This window comes from Crocodylus siamensis, chromosome 6 (assembly GCF_052110815.1).
Source record: "Crocodylus siamensis isolate JL-2025a chromosome 6, ASM5211081v1, whole genome shotgun sequence".
Lineage (NCBI taxonomy): Eukaryota > Metazoa > Chordata > Crocodylia > Crocodylidae > Crocodylus > Crocodylus siamensis.
In genome coordinates, this window is record NC_143400.1 from 1,284,357 (window position 1) to 1,301,680 (window position 17,324).

A 17,324-nucleotide genomic window follows, 5' to 3' on the forward strand; every position below is an offset into this window, starting at 1 on the left:
ACTGGATCTGGGGGGGGAAGGGGGGGGAGATTTAGGTGTCAAAGGGCAACGGGCTGTTCCAGACATCATTTGTGAGGTGGCCCTAATGAAGGGCCCGGCTGCCTGGTGGGGGGCGGGGGGGCTCGAGAGCCTGGCCGGGCTCGTGCCCAGGGCGGGGGGGCACAGCTGTCACCACCCATCGCCGCACCAATTTGTCAGCGCCCGTCCGGGCCCCCGGTAATCTCGTCTAATTCGGTTACCGGCGGGGGGGCGCTAAGAGGATTGGGACATTTGCTAAATTAGATCAGTAAAAATAACAAAGCCCAGCTCCAGCTCCCCCCACCTCGGGGACTCGGGGCTGGGGCCGGGAGGCCTGGCTTCTCCGCCCAGCTCTGGGGGGGCCTCAGGATCAGGCCCTCCCCACGGGGTCGAGCCTCATACAACCCCGGGGCCCTGCCCTCAACCAACATGGCTGCCTCCGCTTCCCCAGGAAACCGGCCCAAACCGGTGGGGTGGGGGGGCTCCCGGGGGGGCAAGAGCGGGCTGGGCGGGGGGGAGTCCCATGAAGCACGGGGCACTGAAGCTGAGATGGCCATGTTTGTTGTGGGCAGCTGGCTCTGGCAGGCAGGGGTGGGGGCGACAATTAACACTGGGGGTTAACGAAGGCCAATTAGGGCAGGTGGGCTTGCCCCGCCCCAACCCAGGGGCAGGAGCTGGGGCCTGTGAAGGAACAGGAGTGACTCCGGATTAACTCCAGGAGTGAAGCCACTGTCCGTTGATAAGACCCCCCCTTTAAAGAGAAGCGAAGGGCAGGGGGCAAGGAGCCCCCACCCCGCCAAGCTGTAGGCAGCTCCCCCCACTCACCTGCACCCGGGCACCTCCAGCTGGTCCCAGTGGCTCCCAGTGTGGACACGTGTGTGTTGGGGGGGGCTATGCCCCAGCGCTGGGGCCTTTCCCTGGCACCAGACAGGTGTGCAAACACACTTGCAGAACCCAGGTGTCCAAGACAGGGACACACACGCACACAGGACCTAGGCATTCAGACTCATGTGCCCGTGTCACGCGCACGCATGCGCACACACACACACACACACGTCCCAGATGGATGTGCGCACACACACACACACATGCACAACCCAGATACCCCCAGACAGGCAGAACCCAGGTGCCTCACACTCACAAACGCACAACCCTGGTATCCAAGATGACTACACGCACGTGCACACACACGTGTGCGCACACACACACACACACACTCACACACAATTAAGCTTCCACCCATCTGAACCCACCGATTAGCAACTGCAAAAATCAGTGACAAATCAAGGCCCCCCCCCATTCCCTCCCCAAAATAACCCCAAGCCGGATCCCTACATCTGGTTTTCACTTGTTTTTTTATTATTATTTTTAAAAGGTTTTTTCTTTCTCTCTCTCTTTTTTTTGCTTGTTTTTAAAACCTCAGAACAGCAGAAATGGGGGGGGGCAAAGGGAGGGGAGGCAAAAACTGCCCGTCCTAACAACAATAATAAATAGCTCAAGTCATCAAAAAAATCGCCGGCGTCGCCATTGTCTGCTAGAGCCAAAAAAAAAAATAAAAAGAAAGAAACATTTGAATTTACCTAGAAGAAAACTAGACTAAAGACTGCCTCTACCTCCAGGGACCAAGCAGGCTCGGCAGGTCGAAGCGGGGGCGTTTTAGGGCACAGAGACACACACACACAGAAAAAATATATATATATTAGATCCCTTACTCCAATGGGATCTTTCTTTGCCCCGTATTTATGACTCCTTCCCCGGCCTCGTTTCTCCACTCCTGGAAAGTGAGCCCTCAAGCCTGGGCCGCGGGGACGTGGCGAGGAGACGGTCGAGGAGGAGTTGGAAGGGGGGAACTGAAGGACTAAAAAGGAGAGGCGCGAAAGCCCTGGCCCCGGGGCCGCGCTCCCGGAGCTGGGAGCGAACCCGGGTGTCCCGCCGGCCTCGTCCTGCCCGACTGTTTCATGCCACCTCCCCGCACCCGTGCAGCAAGTTTCCACCTTCTCTTCCGGAGATCGGGGTCCCAAAAACGATCGTTAAAAGCAAACGAGCCCCCCCCAACCCTGGTGTTTGACCCCTAAGGGGGAAAAAAACCCCAAAGCGCCCAAATCCCTTGGGCCTGGGCTTGGAAATCAAAAGGGGGCAAGAAGACTGGAGCCGGGAAAGAGCCCAGGTGTCCAAGCGCCGGGAGCCGGACGGGGGCGATGGGGCGCTGGGACCGGCGTGCAGCCCTCCGGCCGGGGCATCGGTGGAGGTGAATCCGGAGCCCTGGCCCACCGGGGGCGGGGGGCGTCACATTGCCACGGGGCTCAGCCCAAGCCGATGGGGCCGGGAGCCATAGAAGGGGGGCTCCTGCATGCGGCACCCCCGCCCCCCGCTCCCCCGGGTCCAGGAGGCGGGGGGGCTCGCGCCGAGCCCTGCGCTCGCACGTCTTGCACGGTGCGGGGCCGGGGGGGCGGGGATGGGGCCGGGGGGGCGCCCCCGGCCCGGCTTCACAAGACCTGGAACTTCCAGGAGCTCTGGTCTTTATAATCCAAGCAGTCCGCGGCGTTGAAGTTGAGCTTCCACGAGCCCGTCTGGTCCTTGTAGTCGAGGCAGTCGACGGGGCCGAAGCCCAGGCCGGCCGCGCCGTAGCCCTGGCTGGACAGCGCGGCCGGCGACTGGCTGAGGTGGTTGCCCATGCTGGGCGCGGCGATGGGGCTGAGCGCCGCGCCGGGGGCGCCCAGCGGCGGGTGCATGGGGGACAGGTAGGAGCTGCAGTCCAGGCCGCTGAAGTAGGAGCCGGAGCCGGCGTAGCTCTGGCCGTAGCCGGGCGCCTGGCTGTAGGTCATGGCGTAGGGCGCCGAGCGCGGCAGGCACGGGGCGGCCGACGACGCCAGCGGGTCCGGGATGGGCGAGATGGACGCCGGGCTCCAGATGGACACGGTGGCTCCCGGCGCCGAGCTGGGCGTGCCGGCCGGCCCGGGCCCCGCCGGGCTGTAGGGCCCCGCGGCGCTGGGCTCCGCGCTGGGCTCGCGGGCAGGGGAGCTCTTCTTCTTGGCCGGCCGCGCTTTGGCCTGCCCCGTGCTTTGCTGCTGCTGCTGGCGGCATTTGGCCCGCCGGTTTTTGAACCAGACCTGGAGTTGTGGGGGGGGTGAGCATGAGTGCCCCCCCGCCCTGGCACCAGCCGGGGGCATGGCAAGACCTCCCTGCCCCGCATCTCACCCCCGCCGGACACTGGGGAAACTGAGGCAGGGAGCTGTCGTGCAAAGACCTCGGCTCCCCCCGCCCTGGCCCCCGCCCCCACCTCACCTGCACCCGGGACTCGGGCAGGTTGATCTTCAGCGCCACCTCCTCCCGCATGAAGATGTCGGGGTAGCGGGTCTTGGCGAACAGTGCCTCCAGGATGTCCAGCTGCGCCCGCGTGAAGGTGGTCCTCTCCCGGCGCTGCTTGCGAGGGGTGGCTGAGGGACGCGGGGGGAGAAGAGGGGTTAGAAGGAAGGCGGGGGGGCTGCCTGGCCCTCCTCCATCGGCGAGGACCCCCGAGCTGGTCTCCAGCCCTGCGGGGCACGCGCAGCGCGGGAGCGGGGAGTCTGGTCCTAAAGGTGGAGACTTCTCGGGGGGTCTCCTGGGCTCGAATCCGGGGCCAAACCGAGCGTTTTAGAGCAAAGTGGGGCAGGGGGAGCAAAGAGACAGAACGGATCGGGAACGGGAAGAACTGGAGAGGGGCAAGAGGCCAGCAGCGCTCTCGAGCAGCCCCCGCCCCATCCAGGGACAGGATCGGGTGGAAGAATCGTGCTGGGATTTTGCCCTATGCGCCCCCCGGTCAGACTGGTAGGGGCTGGGCAGCGGTTGCCTTCCATGGCTTCGGCCCGGGGTCTCTCCAGTGCCTGTGACCCCCTGGCAGCAGCAGGACGTTGCCCCCTGCGCCCCCCCGCTTTTCCTGGGGCAGGTTTGGGCGCGGCGTCAGGACCGAGGGTGGTTTTGCTCAGAGGGTCGATGCCGGATGTGTCCGGGCTGGTTTGGACGGGGCCGATCCTGGCTCGGGCCGGGGGTTGGCCTGGACGTGACCCCTGCGGGCCCCTTCCAGCCCCACAGGGAACAGCCAGCTCCATGCGCACAGATCCAAGGTTCGACGCTGGGCTTGCTCAGCCCGGTTTGGATGGGGCCGATCCTGCCTCGGGCCGCGGGTCGGACTGGATGTGACCTCCGGAGAGCCCGTCTGCAGGATTTTCTACAATCCCGGGATGAAGCATTTTATCCCGGGGCAAAGCACAAGCGGGCCCATCGTCCCGGGGTGAATCCTAAATCACGTTTCCTTGCTGAGGACAAGCATCCCCTATCCCGGGAGACACCCAGACAGTTCTCCTGAGATGGTGACAGACAATTTTGCAGTAGGTTGGGTTTGGAAGCAGCCTTCGCCGCTCGATCCAGCACTCCCAGAGCTCCCGCAGGCACCATTTTCTCTGCACAAAGCCTAAATCTTTCCCGTGCCGAGATGAGATGAGATCCCGGCCGGTTCGAAGATTTCCTGAGTTCCCCACGGCTGCTTGGACGTGCCGCATCTCGCTGGCGTGCTTCTCCCATGCAACGGGAACGTGGACACACGCTCCACAGGGCTGGAGAGAAACACGCAACCTCCCGGCGGACTCGCAGGGCTGATCCTGCCTCGGGACAAGACGGGCCCTGGCCCCACGTCTCCAGGACTTCCAGAGCTGGACTGATTCAGTGCGAGCCACCCGGTGCCCTCCTGGGGGGGTGAATGCCCCAGGGAGATGAACCAAATGTGCAGCACAGGCTGGTATTTCTGCCTGGGGCTGCCCCGCTTGCAGCTGCTCGAATAAGAGCCCAAAGGGCAGCAGCTAATACGGAGAATGCAGCTCCGCTGCCCCCACACTGCTTGCCCCACGGCCTGCCCATGGGAGGAGGATGCGGGTAGGGGAGCACGGGGGTCCCCTTGCCCCGGGTCACCGGGGACCCGAGTGAAAGGTGGGTCTCAACCAAAATATTTTGGGACTCCAAAATGCTCAGAGCGGGGCAAGTGGAGACACACACAAGCACACATGCACGCGCGCGCAGAAGCACATACACACATGCAAGCACACATACACACGCACACACATGCACGCATGCATGCACACATACGCACACACACATATGCACAAGACTGGGGGAGAGCTGAATTTTAGGAACACGACAGTCTCAAACAGCTGGTTTGTACCCTGTGTTTTACCATGAGAAATAATAATTATTATTATTGCTATTATTATTCCTTATGATAAAGTGCAGGGCACATTATCATTATCATCATCATTATTGATCAATAATAGAGGAATAAAATTAATTACTATTATAACTTATTGTCATCATCATTATTGATCAATTATGGAGAAGAAATAAAATCCATTATTATTATAACTGTTAATAATAGTGGTGATAATGACAGTGATACACATGCTAGCCAATAGCATTATTAATATTACTATACATGATAGAATATTATTCCAGTATACATATACTATTAGTCTAGTATACATCATAGAAAAATATTCTATGATGCATAATAGAGTATTATTCTATAGACTATTATTTAATTATGCATAATAAAATTATTACATATAATAATGTATATAATTATTGCTGATAGTAATGATAGAAATTGTGCCAATATCAAGAATGGTGATAATATAAATAATGCTAATAATATCGATAACGCTACTAATAATAATAGCATGAAGGTCAATGATGAATAACAACAGCAATATTCATAATGACCCTGACTCCAATAAATAACGATGATCAATATAAGAAGCGCCATCAATGGGTTTCTATGCCCCTCTGTCTCTTCAGCTCGTTTCCACCTTTCAGTAACGACCGCGCCAGGTTTCTTTGGCTGGCGATAGGGAAAGCGATGCACTGCCCTCGTTAACCAGACGACCCGGCCGGGCCTGGGCTGTGTGACCCAGCCGGACCTATTTCAGTGGCTCTGCTCTCCGCTGACCACGTTATTTCCACCCGTGATAAGAAAACTCCTCCTGCCCGCCCGTCTCCTGTCACCCCCGCTACCCTCTCCCTCTATTTCATGGTAACGACCGGGTTCGGCCTCATTTCCTCCGGGCTTCGTGCCTTCTGTGTCACCACAACCAGCCCCTCGGCATCGTCCCTACGCTGGAAATCAGGAGATTTGACCCGCTGCGGCACGTAGCGACTCCATCTATCGCAACGGTTTTCAACCGGGGGGTCCACGGGATCCTGGGGGCCGCAGTCTATATCTAAGGGGCCCGCCGAAGATGACGAGGGTCAGTGACAAGTCCGTACATACCCACACCTATGCTTCGGGCTTCTGCTGGTCTGACCCGAGAGGGCGAGAATGCGGCTGATTCTGGTGTGTGGCAGTGAGACCCCCTTGCAACTACGGCAACGTGCATTCGGGGAGGGGGATTTCTTTCTGGCTCGAGCAAAACGATTCACTTACTTGGGTATCCGACGGCAGAATGGAGCAGATCCATGCCTGGCCCCGCCAGGGTCAACCCGTTGACGGTGTAATGGGGCTGCTTGATGTAAGACATCATGCTCGGGGGGTGGGGGTCGGTGCTAGGTGACCCCGGGCGGCTCCGAGTCCCAGGCCGGCTTCACCGCAGCCTAGGACAGAAAAGACCCAGCAGTGATGGGCATCTCCTCTAAAAGCTGCTGGGAGGTGGTTAAAGCAGAGGGGAAGGTGGGGGCGGGGGGGGCCAAGGCTCCTCCAATGGAAAGGGAGCAGCCGTGGGCATTCGCACCTTTGGGGCACCTAGGCCCACCCCTCTCCTTTCCACCCTGCCAGCTAATTAATTCAATCAAGAGCAACACCCCCACCCCCTCGTCCCTGGCGCCCCCCCCCACTGCAGGGCCCTGCACACGCATGCACATGCTAAGGGCCAGGGGCAGGGCTGGCGATGGATATCCTTGAAGTCGCCTGGCAGGGCAGCGAATAGGTCAGGGGAGATCTCGGGTGGGCCGTGCCGAGCTGTCCTATGCGGGACGAGGCTAGCCAAGCGACGGGAGAGTCCTGCCAGGAGCATCAAACATCCAGGCCGGACTCTGGGCGGGCGTAAATGCCCAGGTTTCACCCAGCTCAGCTGTCCGCTCCCCACTCCTCTGTGCCCATCCATCCCAGCCTCGAACCCACGGCTGCCAGGCCCCCAGAGGGGAGCTATGAGGGTGCCCAGTAGAAACTGGGGTCTCTGCCACTGCTCTCCTGCGACCCTGGGCATGTCCCTGTCTCTGCAGGGCCGGGGGGGGCAGTGTTTGCTGGGAGTCTGTCCAGCACCTGGCACAGCAGGCCCCGATCCCAACCAGGGTCTCTGGGGTCTGGTATAATGCAGGGCTCCAGCTGACGAGAGCAGGGAGGCTCCCGTGGGGAGACCCTGAGTGTCCATCCCACCCCCCTGCCACCTCCGGCACAACAACCTTGGGCGTCCTCCCATGGATGAGCTGCGTCCTCTGCTCAGGCCGGGTCTAATTGGCGCTGTGCTGCATAGGCAGAATCCTAATTCCTTCTCCCCCGGCTGCCGTGTGCAGCAACCCCGTGAAAGTGGGGCACGAGTGTTTCACCAACATTTCACCTCGCACTCCCTTCCCAGGCCCAGGTCCCTCGTACTAGCCTTAGGACTTGCTTGGGTTAATTACCAGGGTTTTAACGAGCTCATAAAGAAGTAGCAGGTATATGCATTTCCAGGGGTTGCATTTCCAGGCCTGACTCTGCCCAAACCCTGCCTAGCAAATGAAGGGCAGCGATGCCTAGCAGTGAAGGGTTGGTTAGAAGTCCCCCAAGTCCGGATTTGAAACCCAAACCCCATGTCTATGGGGCGAAGGCAGCCCAGGAAAGGTAGGAGGGGGCTAAGAGCTCGTACAGCTCCAAGCGCAACGGGGCTCGGGTCCGGGAATCTCTGGATCCCACCGCAGGGGAAACAAAATCATACTAGATGCGACTGAGACTGGTCCAGTCGTTAGGAGGCAACGTCGAATCCAAACTGACAAGAAAGGGCAATCCTCTTTAGCTGCGAAAACTGGCCAGGTTGCGAGCTGGGGGTGCCTCGTTGGTGAGCTAGGAGCACGGGCAGGAATCAAAGCTGGGTTTTCACAGGACTCCAGGAGCTGGGGATCGAAGGCAAAACGCGCCACTGGGAGCTGCCAAGGTTGGGCTGCCCATCCAAGCTGCGGGGGAAGATCCCAGCCAGCAGGACCAGGGGGTTTGGGCACAAATCCATTCAGGTTCGGTGGGTTGCTTTGGCACGGGTGGCTGGCCGTGGCGGATCCGAGCCGGACGGGTCGGAGGGAGAAACACCCTCCCCAAAGCCTCTTGCAAGTGCACCCACGCGTGCGCGGAGCTGCACCAACGTAGAAGCGAGACCAGCTGGGGTGGGGGTGGGGGTGGGGGGAGTTGCTTTGTTTTACTGCCATTACATTTGGGTTTTCTGTGGCTTTTATTCCTATTCTCTCAACCTCTTTGACTTTGGCTTTTGGCCTTGAGCATTGTCATCTTATCTCGCTTCTGGGTGTTTAGTAGGATCCTGGGCGGGAAGGGGCTTGGGCTTCCCCTCCCACGGCTTCTGTCTTTCCCCCTCCTGCCCCTCTCTGTTGGAGGCTGTCTCTGGGCTTCAGAGACCTGGGAGGTTGAGGGGGGGGTCTTGCTTTCTCTTCTCTCCACGAAAAACAAACAGGGGGGGTTGCAAAACAAGGGAGTGTCGTTAAAACGGCTTCCTGTGCCAATTTGCAAAGGGTGATGCTCATTAGCTCCCCAACCCGGGCTCTTCTCCTTGCAGATAAGCAAAGGAGGGGAAATGAATGGCAGACAGACACTTTGCAGGTCATTGGCGCCGGCATCCCCCCTGCTCTGGAAGGGGCTGGGAGTGGGGCCTTCAAACAGAGCTGAGGAGAAACTTCTGGGAGCCCCCAAATCTGCAGAGGATGGAGATCCAGAAGGGTCTCCCCAAAAGAGAGAGACATCGGTAGGGTCTCCCCAAAAAAGAGACACCAAAAGGGTCTCCCCAACAGAGACATCAGTAGGGTCTCCCAAAAAAAGGGACACCACAAGGATCTCTCCAAAAGAGGGAGACCCCTGGGTCTTCCCAAAATAGAGAGAGATCAGTAGGGTCTCCCCAAAAGGGAGAGACACGTACATGCAGGAAGAAGTTAGAACCTGCCTCTAGCCGGCAAAATATCAAGAGATGAATCTGCAGCAAGGCCCAAGTGGTTTAGACACCCCACTGCCCCTTTGGTTCCCAAGGACCTGAGCTGCTTCTGGAAGGGGTGGGGGTGTCTGGAGGACAAAAGCCTCCCTTAGGGGGTGCGCTGGGGTGTTAACGAGGGTTTGACGAATTATTTCTGCCCTGCCGGAACCAGCTCAAACTCACCTGCGGTTCTTCTAATCCTGCTAAATCCGGGCCGGGGGTGATGGGACCCGCAGGTCCACATGAGCCTAAAGCATTTGGATGAGGAGCGACGGCCAGCTGCGTGGTGGCAGCAAGCAGAGAAGGGAAACGGAGGGGTTTGCAGGGTCTTTTTTAGCTCCATCTCCCTTCAAAACTGCATTCATGCGTCTCTCTCTCTCCTAGATCCATGGTACTATTAACAGAATATAATCTGTAATTCTGTCTGTGAGCCCTACAGATTGAAATATATCCACTGGGCTGCTGAAAGGTCTTTAAAAAGACCCCAAAAGGACAACATAAATGTATTAAAAATGGCTTTTTAAGGAAGCAGAGAGTGGGTGGATAGGACGTTTGTTGCTGTATCAATTCTAGCTAAGGTTTTCCCCGAGTCTGCAGCCCAGTGCCGTGATCCATCAATTAGGCAAGTATTTTTTTGGCCGTGTCTTTTACTGTCGTGCAGTGCAATGATCCTTCAATTCAGCACATATTTTTTTTGGCGATGTCTTTAGTTGGACCAGCTCTCTGGTAAGGAGACAAGCTTTCGAAGGCCGCGCATCCTTACTCTGGCAAGGAAATTTCAGAGTTTCCTGACTTAACGGTAGCCTTCAAAGGGGCGGCTTTGAAGGGCTTCGGGGATCATTTTTTAGGGGCTGAAGGGAACCGACACTGGACAGGCTTACAAATGGGTCCAAATCCCCCTTTTTTAAAAATTATTTTAAATGCAACAGCGGAGCATAGTCCCGTTTCCATCCGGCTCTGGAGAGCGGAGGAAGCATTTGGTCTGGTTCTTTTATGATATGGATCCCAGCCAGAGAAGAGAAATATTTCTCCCCATCCTTCCTTAAAAAGAAAATTCATGTCTTTTTTATCTCCCTCTCCCTAGATCTGGATCTAACCTTCTCCAAACTGGAAATACCGGCACAGTGTTATTTGCAGATCACTCCCTAAGGAGACTGGCCCAGTCCTTGGGATGAGCGGAGAGATGCCCTGGTGCGAGTCCAGTGGCTGGAAGTCGTTCTACCCCCGTTTTTTATTTCATTTAAAAGTGGATAGGTTTGTTGTGGGTTCAGACACGGGATGACAAGTCTCCCCGTCATAAAATGCCTTGCTCTTTAATGAAAAAACACCTTGACCTGCTCTGGTTGATCTGATTCTTGACTATCGCCTCCTCACTCTCATGATGGGAACAGGTCCTTTAAGGCCCCTTTTATAAAGCAAAATCTGAATCTACTTCCAACCCCCTAGTGTTTAAATCTGCATGGAAAACAAAAAGAGGCTTTTTAAGTGGGGTGTCTAAAGTGGGTGTTTAAGTGGGGGCAGTGGGGTGTCTAAACCACTTAGGCCTTTTTTGCAGATTTTGTTTTTAAGAGGTAAATTGTGATTTTTGCCTTCAGTTAGTTTTAATCAAAAAAAAATCTGCATTTATTCAGGGTTGGGTGCCAGTTTGTATCAGCCTTTCTATCCCCCCTCCCCCGGCCAGGTTATAAACTTTGCAACAGGAAAAACAAAAGAGCAGGGATGAAATTAGAAAGCACTGAAAAAAGGAGAAGGTTTGGGCTCTTTCAAAAACTTTCCCTTCTAAATCTTTTCTATAAAAAAGAAAGAAGATTGTTGATGATTAAATGTGTATGTACTTAAAGAAAAAAAAGTGTATGTCTGTCTATCCATCTATTGATATCTAGATATTTATAGATATAGATACAGTTCACATTTTGGAATCTCAGCCCATTAGATTAGATATAGATATAGCTATATAGGTATATTTGCAGTCCCTAGTGACTAAAATATACCCTCCACGCTGCTAACAGAACCCCAAAAGAGCATGATAAATGTATTAAAAATGGCTTTTTAAGGAAGCAGAGGGCGATGGATAGGACGTTTGCTGCTGTATCAATTCTAGATAAGGTTTTCCATGAGTCTGCAGCTCAGCCAGAAGCGATGCATCGATTTGGCAAGTATTTCTGTTGGCAATGCCTTGTATTGGAGCAGCTCTCTGGTAAGGATGGCCTCAGACAAGCTTTCGAAGGCAATACGTACTTATTCTTCTCTATATATTTATCGGGTTGCGATTCCAAAATGTGAACAAGAAGAAGGAAATCTGGGGGCTTTCCCCCCCTCTAAATTCATGCATCTCCCAGGATTGAGAAGGAGGAAAGAATGGAAACGATATAACCCAGCGTCCTAAACCTGAGGTCGCTGGCAGGAAGTACCACATCTGATGGATGCGCTGGGGTTAGAAGGCCACCCCGTTCTCTGCATAAATCTGGTATCTTTTATTAAACTAACTCAAATAGTCAGAAAAATGAGTCGGAGGAATAAAAGATATCAGATTTATGCAAAAAGCCTGGTCTGCCTGTGTCCTTAGACCAACCTGGCTACAACCTACATCCTGGGGGTGAGAAGACCATTGATGGGCTTGCTACAGTTCGGGAGCTTTCTCTCTCTCTTGTTTTGCGACTGAAGCAAATGCAGAAATTTCTCCTCCCTTTAGCGACTGCGGGATGCTCTCAAAGCACTGAAGCGAGCTGAAGCTCACGACAGCGGACGCATCTCTGCTTCAGCTGGTCTCGAAGGTGCATCTGCGCCCTGCTTTCTTCCTGATTTCAGGCAAACTCCCTCTCTCTGCTCTCAGGGTGCAAAATTCCTACAGCTGGCGACAGGACGGATCAAAAACCAAAGCTGTGTTTCAAAATCATAGGAAATGAGGGCTGGAAGGGACTTCAGGGGGTCATATAGGGTCCAACCCCCTACTCATATAGGGTCCAACTCCCTAGGGACCAGCCCCAGCTCAGACACCCCATTTCCGCTTCCCCACAAGCCATGACCTGGGGCTCATCTTACCTTTCTTGCCACGTGCCCGTGTTCCCCAAGGGTCCAGGCCAAGATCCGCAGGGGTCCTGGAGAAGAGAACATAGCAGAGATCTGTTTGCAAGGGCCCCCTGATAAGAGGCTGCCTTGGTGGACAGCAAACCCGGGACTGCTACCAAAAAAAAAATAATAATAATAACCTCCCCCCCACAAGCCCAGCTGGAGAAAGAAAAATGTGCTAAAAGGATAACAGGAAGAGCCAGAGATCCATTAATCTGCAGAAAAAAGAAAAGCTTAACCTGAATTTGGAGAGAAGATTTATGGCCCAGGCTACAGAGACACAGCACACGCTTTTCTGCCCTCGCTGGGTCTGGGAGCTGGAGGCTTGGGATTTTCTCCCGGAGGGTTGGGGGGGGCGAGGGGGTGAGCTCCCGACAGGGCTCCGCTCTCAGACCTGCTTTGAGCATCTCACATGATGGGAATTAGACCTCACAGATTAAAACCCGGAGGGGAGCGGGTTTCCTTCCCCTGGCCCTGAAGGCGTCATGTTGGCCTCAAGAGGTCCAGGTGGCCACCAGACCACCCCCCTTTGCTATCTTTTTTGAGACCGGGTTTCCCCTCGTCCTTCTCCGGCAGCACATTTTTGTGGCTGGATACCACTTTAACCAGAATCGGAGCTGTATACGCACCCGTGCTGGGGCTGACAGGCGCAGGTGCATCAGCATTTCAGCAGCTGGACTTCAACATGGGGATTTTTTTCACAATAAAAGGTTTCATTTTCACAGGTTCAGCCCCGCCAGTTCGACAAAGCATCAGGGCATCATCATCTCTGAAACAGGAGCACTTCCTGCACATTGGGGTTAATCCCATGCATTAAAGTCTCCTAAAGGATCCTAATATCCAGTGGTACAACTGCACCCCTGCTTTGAGTCCTGGTCCACCCAAGGTTTAAAATATCCCTATTCAGGCAGCTGGGATGGGGTCGTTTGACTTCATGGCTCAGGGTCCACCGATTCCTTCTAAACTCTTCACTCCAGATGTGTTAGCAGCCTTCCCTCCTTGCTATCAAACAAACTTTTCTCCTGCAGTTCTGCTGTCTGGGAGCCGCTCCTGGTAACTAGCTCCCATTTCACAGCCGTGGTTTTAACTCAGGCTAAAAACAGGTGTGGACATAACAGTCAGGGAGGCCTGGGAGGCCCTGCCGAGGGGATGGAGACAGCAGGATTTTTGCTCTATGAGTCTGAAAGAGATGCTTGTTTTGTTGTTGCGACCGCAGGACAAATGGAGAGATGACTTGTGATTCGTTTTGCTCAGTCTGCAATGGTTTTTGTGCAGTTGTGGACAACTTGGAGAGAGTCCAGTGGAGCGCAACAAAAATGGTTTGGGGGCTGTGGGACAGGACTGGTGAGGAGAGGCTGAGGGAACTGGGCTGATTTAGTCTGGAGAAGAGAAGACTGAAGGGGATTGAATAGCAGCCGTCACCTCCCTGCTGGGGGGCTGCAAAGAGGCTGGAGCTGGACTGGTCTCAGTGGGGGCAGACGACAGGACAAGGAGCAACGGGCTCAGGCTGCAGCAAGGGAAGTTGAGATTGGATACCATGAAAAACTCTCTCTCACAAGTAAGGTAGTAAAGCACTGGAGCAGGCTCCCCAGAGAGGCGGTGCAGTCTCCGTCCTTGGAGGTGTTTAAGACCCGGGTAGAGAAAGCCCTGGCTGGGATGATGGAGTTGGGGCTGGTCCTGCTTTGAGCAGGGCTTGGACTAGATGTGACCCCCTGAGGCCCCTTCCAGCCCTCGTTGTCTGTGATTCTACGATATGTGACATAGCAAATGAATATACATCCGGGAAAAGTTAGATTTGTTTTTGCTCTGATCGTAACCTGAATAAGGCAGCCCTAGGCCGCTGGCTTATTAGTAAAGCTTCTAGCTTCTTTTTCACTTGATGAAACACTGCATCATGGTAGATGTGGTGATGTACCACCCCATCCCCCACCCACCCACCCACCCCCTTTTCAAAATCCTAGGTCCACCCACCCTAGTATCCAAAGCAAAGACACAGAAACCATCTGAATGTGTGTCAAGACCAACAGTGTCTGAGGGTCCTGCTCCACGTTCAAATTAAAGCAGGATAGGAACTAGCTATAAAGTTGTTACACTTGTTCAAGCACTGATTTTGTAGCTGGTCGGCTCTTTTCATAGCTGGATGGCCATTTTTATGACATGATAACAACCCTGCACCTGCGGGCCAGTCTAAATTTATGGCGTATTTCACCCATTAATGGCACGATCATTACTTTGCATGTGTCGCTAGTCTAAATTTGTTGCATATGTGACCTGTTAATTGCATGATCATTACTTTGCACGTGCGGCTGGTCTAAATTTAGCACATATTTAACCCAGTGATTGTGTGATCGTTACTTTGCACGTGTGGCTGGTCTAAATGTATTGCGTATTTTACCCATTAATTGTATGAACATTACTTTATACCTGGGGCAGGTCTGAAGGCAAATGCGCTACGTCCCCACCCTTTGCAATTAGTGGTTTAAATGTACTGCACATTTAAACCATTAATTGTGCCATCACTACTTTCTACATGTGGCCAGTCTAAATTTATTGCACACTTAACCCATTCGTGGCATGATCATTACTTTGTACTTGTGGCTGGTCTAAATTTACCAGAGAACCATGTCATAAATGTTACGTGTGGCAGGAGGCCTGCTGAGTCGCTCATAAACCCATCGCCAGTTAGAAGGAGAAAATGCTGGATTCCCATTGCATTGAGACGGACACGTTTGGCCTCAAACACAGCTCCCTTGCTGTTTATTGCTAGGGTCTCGCACCTCTCCCTTCCCCCGCCCCCTTATAATTAAAATAAGGTTGATTAAAATATAGATACGTATAGATAAAGAGAGAGGATTAACGGAGGGAAAAAGCAGCTCCTTATTTTTAAGTGTTATTTGTCTAGCTCTGCTGTCTTGGGAGACGGTGGGATGCCTACACGTTGCTTTTACAGAAGGAAGGAGCTCTTCATTATAGGCCACCAGCAGGATTTCTAAAGCCAGCATCACACTGAAAAGACTGGAAAGTCACCATGCAATCATCTCAAAGGACCTTGTTAAAGCAAGCAGGAGACACGGCTCGCTCCAGGCTGAGCTGGGTGGGCGCTTGGACACGGGCGTGTGCCTATTATTTGGTCCTTTTTGCTTTGGGGAAGGGGGAGCATTTTAAAGTATGAGGAGCTGATGCCCCTGTGCGTTGGAGAGGGAAAGGATCTGGCTCCACCAGCTTAACGAGCTTCCCAAAAACCTGGAAGACTAACAAGGGAGTCCAGCATTTCGGTCCTAGCTCTGCTCTGCAGTCAGAGGCGTAAGGGAGGAAAGACAAGTTGGAGGGAAGGGTTGGAGTCAGTTTTCTGCAGCTCCTAGTGTGGGAAGAAGGGGGGTTGTGTATGTGTGTCCGTGCACACACATGCACGCCAGCGGTCTATGCACATGGGTGTCTGTGCGGGTCCCGGATGGGTTCTACGCGTGCGTGCGGCTGCATGCGAGTGTCCGTGGACGTCCCCCACACCTCTGTGTGTCTCTGGGTATCCTCCTGCATCTTCCCTTCAGTTAATTTGCAAGGTGAAGATGGGGGGGAACGTAGCGCATTTGCCTTCAGGCCTAAGGGCAGGCCAGGCCCAGCTCAAATCAGCGCCTGCAGAAGTGCCCGTGTTGTTCGGACGCTTCGCCAAAGCTCCCAAAGGCCAGGAGAACCACTCACGGTGGGAAACGCATGGAGCAAAGGGGTGGAAATAAAGCCTGAACGGGCAGCTGGGTTTCTAAATCTGGAGCTGGGCATCACACAGCCCAGAGAGACAAAGGTCATGGGGGTAAACCTCCCTGCGCCTGAGCCCGAAGTGATTCAGAAAGCATAAATTCAAGCTGGGTTATCCATTACCGTAACGACGCACCTACCACACACTCCCACTTTCATTTGCGGGGCTGCGGGGTGGTGAAGGAAAGCCGTGGCTTTTTTCCTTTTAAAACCGAACCTCTTGGAGTCAGTTCCCGCAGTTAAAAACACACTGCCCAGTCTCTGGGGGCTTCGTTTCCAGGGCAAAAGGCGAGTGACTCTTGTGCAGGAATGAGGGGATGCATCAAGAGCCACAAACTGGATGTCCCTTCTCAGTACCTGAGAAACATGGAGGCAAAGAGCTCCGTCTCTGGGTCTAGCCACGGGGGTGCAGCCTGGAGAAGCCTCCGCTTCCGATTTAGAGATATAGGGACATAATGTGAGAGCTGCCATGGACGGGGTCAGAGCTAGGTCCATCCTGCCCCAGCCCCCAGCTGGATCTGGCTGAACTCCCCGCTCCCCCCATGCCCGGTGCCCACAAGCTCCCCGCTTTCATCTCACATGGGGGAAACAACCATCCCGGTGTCGGTGTTACACTGCCATCCTGCTTGTCTTGTGCCAGGACCCCTCGTCCTTGTCTGGCGAGACACGGCCAGGAATCAATCCCCCGGGACCATCTCTTCCCTACTTAGTAGGGTGCAAACCCCCATCCTGTCCCCCATCTAGCGCCTCTCTCCTAACCCCACCAGGCCTGGCCTTGTTCGTCTCGTCCCATAGCACCGAGCACCCTTGCTACCCTTGCACTTTCCCTATAAACTTTCTCTTTACTATCTAGAATCAGAAAATGAGGGTTGAAGGGACCTCGGGGGTCACATCTAGTCCAACCCCCTGCTCCGAGCAGGACCAGCCCCAACTCCATCACCCCGGCCAAGGCTTTGTCTACCTGGGTCTTCAAAACCTCCAAGGATGGAGGGCAAGAGGCGCGCGTATTTAGCATTATCCCCGTAGCATCTCTTGGCCCGCACTGCATGGAGGACCCAAGGCCTCCGCATGCACTTGGACAGCTCCCATTTCCCTGGAAGTCACCAGGCTCCAGGGACTTGAAGCCATTGAATATCCCCTTCCCCTAGACCCCGACTCCCTTCTCAGCTCTCCCAGTCCGGCAGGATGGGGGATCTGTTGCATTCCCCATTAACAGAGGGAGGGGAAAGGGGTAAGAGGAGCTCATCCCTGCTCCCGGGGGGCAAGCGCAGGAGGGGTGCAGGGGACGGCTGGAGTTGG

The 17,324-nt window shown here is 54.7% G+C and overlaps 1 protein-coding gene across 2 annotated transcripts; it reads right to left on the reverse strand.

Moving 5' to 3' along the window:
* Positions 1 to 538: 538 nt before the first annotated feature.
* Positions 539 to 14,124, reverse strand: LOC149860358 (homeobox protein otx5-like). Of its 2 annotated transcripts, XM_090052209.1 has the most exons (4): positions 12,246 to 14,120; positions 6,467 to 6,633; positions 3,304 to 3,455; positions 542 to 3,128 (listed from the first exon to the last, which is right to left on the reverse strand). In XM_090052209.1, exons 2-4 carry the CDS (start codon positions 6,561 to 6,563, stop codon positions 2,505 to 2,507), a joined length of 873 nt encoding a protein of 290 aa, XP_089908335.1. In that variant the 5' UTR covers positions 6,564 to 6,633; positions 12,246 to 14,120; the 3' UTR covers positions 542 to 2,504. The 2 variants fall into 2 exon arrangements, with proteins under 2 accessions (XP_089908333.1, XP_089908335.1); XM_090052207.1 differs by having other exon boundaries at positions 539 to 3,455; positions 12,246 to 14,124.
* Between the last annotated feature and the right edge of the window lie 3,200 nt (positions 14,125 to 17,324).

Excerpts from the sequence above, each read along its gene's own strand:
- LOC149860358 (XM_090052207.1), bottom strand. The coding sequence starts at position 6,563 with ATGATGTCTTACATCAAGCAGCCCCATTACACCGTCAACGGGTTGACC. Across the intron at positions 3,456-6,466 it reads TTCTGCCGTCGGATACCCAA|CCACCCCTCGCAAGCAGCGC; the intron begins GTAAGTGAATCG and ends CGCGTCCCTCAG.